Source organism: Argopecten irradians, chromosome 2, assembly GCF_041381155.1.
Source record: "Argopecten irradians isolate NY chromosome 2, Ai_NY, whole genome shotgun sequence".
NCBI lineage: Eukaryota > Metazoa > Mollusca > Bivalvia > Pectinida > Pectinidae > Argopecten > Argopecten irradians.
Window position 1 is genome coordinate 7,587,440 of NC_091135.1, and position 5,319 is coordinate 7,592,758.

Here is a 5,319-nt window from a genome sequence, read left to right on the forward strand (position 1 = left end):
TGCTTATAACCTCATTCATGCCATTGGTCGGAATATACAATTGTATTATGGGTAACTAGTGATCACGTGATTGTGTGTTTACTTCCAAATATGGTGATATTTGCTTGCCATTTCCTCGGAAAAAATGGTTTATTTGAAAATAATTACACTCTAAAATGGTATTAGTATTGCATGTATATCATTTTGAATTGCACGTATATACTGTTTTACTATGAATAATGAACTGAAATGAGTTATAAAACTGCCATTTTCACGTTTTGTAAATAAATGATATAATGCGAATTGACCAATTCAATAGGTCTAACCGTCTAATCTAGGATCAGCGAAGATCGGCTACTCCCGGCTAAATTCGTAGAATTCTAAATTTATATTTATATATATAATTACCTGCTTTAGGTTTCAGAACAGATACATATAACACAAGGCCAAATTATATATACTAAATACTAGGTCAGAGAAATCACTATATTTGGAAGTAAACACAAATCATGTGATCACTAGTTACCCATAATACAATTCCATATTTATTTCGGCCAATGGCATGAATGAGGTATAAGCACGTGACTTATTTCACTACGTTTGACTACAAAGAACGCGTGTTTTGTACCATTATGGATCCCCCCACGGATCGTGGTTTCATTTCCACTATTTGAAATTGCTAAGCAATACTATATCATATCATTGTTTATTTTCCATATCCTTTCCAAACAAATGGTTAAGTTTTCGCGTAGCACACTTAGATTTCTGGGAATCTAATACATGTGTACACATACTGAGGAAATTGATGTGCATGCACTGGCCACGTGCTTACATGGCAGCTTCACGCCCGGGGTAAATTGGGACCTAGGACCTAACTCATTATGCTTCGGTAGGTTCTGAACGAAAATGCCCTCTACCAATATTGTGAATTTTATGGCCAAGGGGTCTCGGAATTTTCCCCAAGGGAAAGGGTCGAATTTACCATAGTGTATATAAAACATTTATTAGCATTATTTGCTCAATTTTCATAGGAAATGTAACAGATGTAATGGAATCAAATACTCTTCATAGATTAAAAGGTTAAATTGATACCTCATCACTTACTGATTTCATGGGCCTGATAGGCCAATGTATGGCGCTTATACATACAGTGTATGTCTTTGTTTCATTCTGTATCCGAACTCAGGTGACCAATCAGGAAAATAAACATGGCTGACAGGTGGCTTTTTTATTACTGCTATATGGACTTCTTTTTTAGTTTCCCCATGTTATAAAATATTTCCAAGGGGAAAGAAAAAGGTAAAGAATTACAGAAAAGATCCATCGTTTATTGGCATGATTTACATCAGTCAGTAGTCGGTACTAAGTTCATTAAAATTTAATGTGCAACTGCAGGGGCGTAGGACGAAAAAGAGTCCTCCTACACATTTTTCTTACTTCATTTTAGAAAATTTTGCCGCTTTGCAGCACATTTCCTAAAACGTTCAATCACGTAATGTTCAAAACCTTTAATAATAAAAATTCAATACACATGAACTAGACTAAAAATGTCCATCAAGGGATTCAACTATTTCAAAAATGTTTCTTAAAATATCTATTTGTTTATATGTCTTAGCAAGGCAATTAAATTACCACGTTAAAGGGACTATATCGTTAATAAATCATGTAATAAAAGACAAAAAGAATTATAGAACTGAAAATAATTGTAAAAGTTGCGTACTTTGTGTTAATAACAAAATTTAAAAGTTTGCATAACCATTTTGTTCAAAAAGGAGAAAAACTGAAAATAAATAGAAACGACCTAGTCACTATTTCATATTATTATCCAAAACATCCGATCGAAGGAAATCTCATCTGTCTAATGGACATATCTGTTATCGACTGAAAACACAAATTTATCTACTACAGGTTCCTGATTACTGTGTTAAAACTAATAAAATTTGAAACGTATGCAGAAGTTTTGTGAAGAGTTTCTAAGTATAAATAATCCTATACTGTACAGGTTTTTGCAGCTATAAAGAAGAGTTTTCGTTATATTATATGGTTTTTATACTTGCTTCTACCATTATTTTATTTTCATTTGTCATGATATTGGGTTTGTTTGTTTGTTTGATTAATTAACGTCCTATTAACAGCTTTGGTTATGTAAGGACGGCCTCCCATGTATGCGATGGGTTGCGTGTATATTGTGCGAGGTGCGTGCGTCAGGAGACTGTGGCCAAGGGAGGCATTAGGAAAGATAAATTCAGTTAGGAAGAAGAGAAAAGATAATATCCTAAATTTAGTCGCCTTTTACGATCATGCAATAGGGGCAGCAGGTGCAATTCTAACGCCCTACCTGCAGGGCAGATGATATACTAGTCCGCTAAACCTGCCAATATTATTAGACTTTTTAATTTTTTGTGGCCTCATATATAGAGATTATAATAAGGGGAAAAAATGGCGAAAAACTAATAATATAGGCATGTTTAGCGGTCTTAGTAAGTGTGTGTATTTCTTTTATCATTATATCAATTTTTGACATTCCCTATTCATTGTATATCCTTAGTTATAATGTATATCCGTCTAATGGGCATTCCCTATATATCTCTAGTTATAGCCTTTATCCGTCTAATGGACATTCCTTATATATCCCTAGTTGTAATATATATCCGTCTAATGGACATTCCCTATGTACATTCGGATAGTATCTATCCGAATGGACATTCCCCTACATTTCACTAGTAATATAACCTTTTTCGATATGATTTACTTAAATAAATAGCCTAACTATATATCTAAATTTTATGTGTGTTTTTATGAATTCAAAGCAAAAATATACCTTACATATACATTGTAGACCTATGTATATGTTTGCTTAATAATGTACTTACAAGCGTAGGATACCCTCACTTCTTGTCATATTCCATCAATACCAAAGCGGGGGTGAGGAGGAGGGGGACGGGGGTGGGGGGCGGGCAATTGCCTCCCCGTTCCCCAGGACGGGGGCAAACATGTCTTTTTGCCCATTTCTTATCAATTTTTGCGAAGGATATAAACGCCTTTTAAAACAAGCAATATATTACAATGTACGCCTTCGGCAAATCAAGCGTAAAAGTGCCACCCAAAATGTCTTTCCGGATAAGCAATAGATAACAAATTACGCCTTCGACAAATCAAGCGTAAAAGTGCAACCCGAAATGTCTTTCCAGACATTCAATAGATTACAAAGTACGCCTTCGACAAACCAAGCGTAAAAGCGCAACTCGAAATGTCTTTCCAGACAAGCATAGATTACAAAGCACGCCTTCGACAAACCAAGCGTAAAAGCGCCGACCGAAACCTTGTTCCAGACAAGCAATAGATTACAAAGTTCAACGCATGATTCGCTACATTAATCGTTTTTAGTTTATCCCCGGTAAACGGGAACGTCTGCAAGTCCCATTTACCCACAAAGGTTAGATACTTCCGGACAACCGTCGTTGCAGGGAGAAACCTGACGAAGTGAAAAAGGACAATGCCCATGAACAGGAACATTGTCTTCAGTGTGGTAGCGTTCATTTTCCTACCATTTGATGATAGCTCGTTCGATAGTCGTTTTCTGTGTTTTTTAGCAATATACAAGCCTCGGATAATTAATGCACTAAACACAAAGATAACAGTGAAAGGAACAAAATATTTAGTTGGTACAGCGGTTATGACTAGGTATTCGACACAAAAAGCAATGGGTTTCTCTGGGAAACTGCAAGCTGTGTAATCAGCATTCCATTGAAAGCAAGCCATTGGGAAGTTCAGGGCAACTTTAACCATAAACATACAGATCATCGTGATGATAGCCCTTTTCTTCGTACAGAATCTTTTAACTTTAAGTGGATGACAAACAGCAATATAACGATCGACACACAGAGCCATCGTTATCCAGTTGGAATACTGGGAGAATACCATATTACTGATAGCGATTGGTGAACAATAGAAATGAAATTTACTGATAAATATATCTACAAGTTTAAGCCTATCCATCCAAAATAGGAATCCTCCAATTATCAACACCGCGCTGTCGACTAGAGTCAGAGCGGCAGTGTACACGTAGAATGACGAGGTCGCCGACAGATTCTTCATCACCACGAAGGATAGGATGTTCCCAACAAGACCAAACGATGAGATGATTGGAATGAGATACAGGAAGAACCATGGTATTTCATCATCCACCACTGACCCGACAGGCTGATCGGCTGCTGAGGAGAAGTTACACAGGGAGATATTGTCACTAGTTACAGCATGGTTGGAGGTCATTGATGAGTTCCACAGAGTGGAATTGCAGTATCGGTTGTCTAATATCGACGAAATGTTTTCCATAATTTGCGCTGACCCTAAAATATCAAAAGAAAAACGTTAATAACGAACCTCTTGGGACTACGGTGGCCGGTTTGTGCCATTCGTCTTTTCGTCGTTTCGCCCCGAAAAGACGAGAATTAAGAAACCTTAAATTTCGTCTTTTCGTCGCGAAAAGACGAAATTTAAATTTGTTAAATTTCGTCTTTTCGGGGCGAAAAGACGAAAAGTCGAAAAGTCAAGACGAAAGTGATACACGCTAATTAGCGACTTTGATTCTCGCCCCGAAAAGACGAAAATTAACAAACCTTAATTTTCGTATTTTCGTCTTTTCGCCCCGAAAAAGACGAAATTTAACAAACCTTAATTTTCGTCTTTTCGTCTTTTCGCCCCGAAATTTTTTTGTTAAATTTGTTAATTTTCGGGGCGAAAAGACGGAAAGACGAGAATTAAGATATTTAATTTTCGTCTTTTCGGGGCGAAAAGACGAAAAGACGAGATGGCATAAATCAGCCACCGTATGGGACAAAAAAAAATCCGTTCTATATAAGTATAGTTCTTTATACAGATATCATATGATATTATACGAATCTCTCAGATTAATTATGTTCTGACCAAATGGTTGTAAAATGAAGCTAAGAATAATTATACCATTGAGTATAATTGCGAAACATTCATTTAAGTCTATACTTTCTTTTTAAATTATTAAAAATAGATATTAAAACTAACTACACATATACATGTACAGAATACAGTATATACTACCTTACTTACCCGATACCAAATTTTATCAGTTTCATTCTAGGTATTTGTCTTAAAAGATTTTAACAATCTAAGGTTAAGTAGATTTGAAAGTGGGAATATGAAATAAATGTCACCCAAACCAGTTTTGTTTTTTCATGTTTTTTTTTTATTTATGTTTTTGTTATTTTTGTTGCTTTTTTGCTTGTTATTATTTTTTCAATACGCGTCAACATCTATAAATAGCCATATATATGCTCTCTTCTGTTCAACATAACCATGAAATGA

At 35.6% G+C, this 5,319-nt stretch overlaps 1 protein-coding gene across 1 annotated transcript; it reads right to left on the reverse strand.

The window, feature by feature from the left end:
• Positions 1–3,252: 3,252 nt before the first annotated feature.
• LOC138316410 (FMRFamide receptor-like) lies at positions 3,253–4,314 on the reverse strand. The gene has a single exon (XM_069258106.1). It carries the CDS (start codon positions 4,312–4,314, stop codon positions 3,253–3,255), a length of 1,062 nt encoding a protein of 353 aa, XP_069114207.1.
• Between the last annotated feature and the right edge of the window lie 1,005 nt (positions 4,315–5,319).

What these genes read in the sequence shown, in the direction of transcription:
- LOC138316410 (XM_069258106.1), bottom strand. Translation starts at nt 4,314, where the DNA reads ATGGAAAACATTTCGTCGATATTAGACAACCGATACTGCAATTCCACT.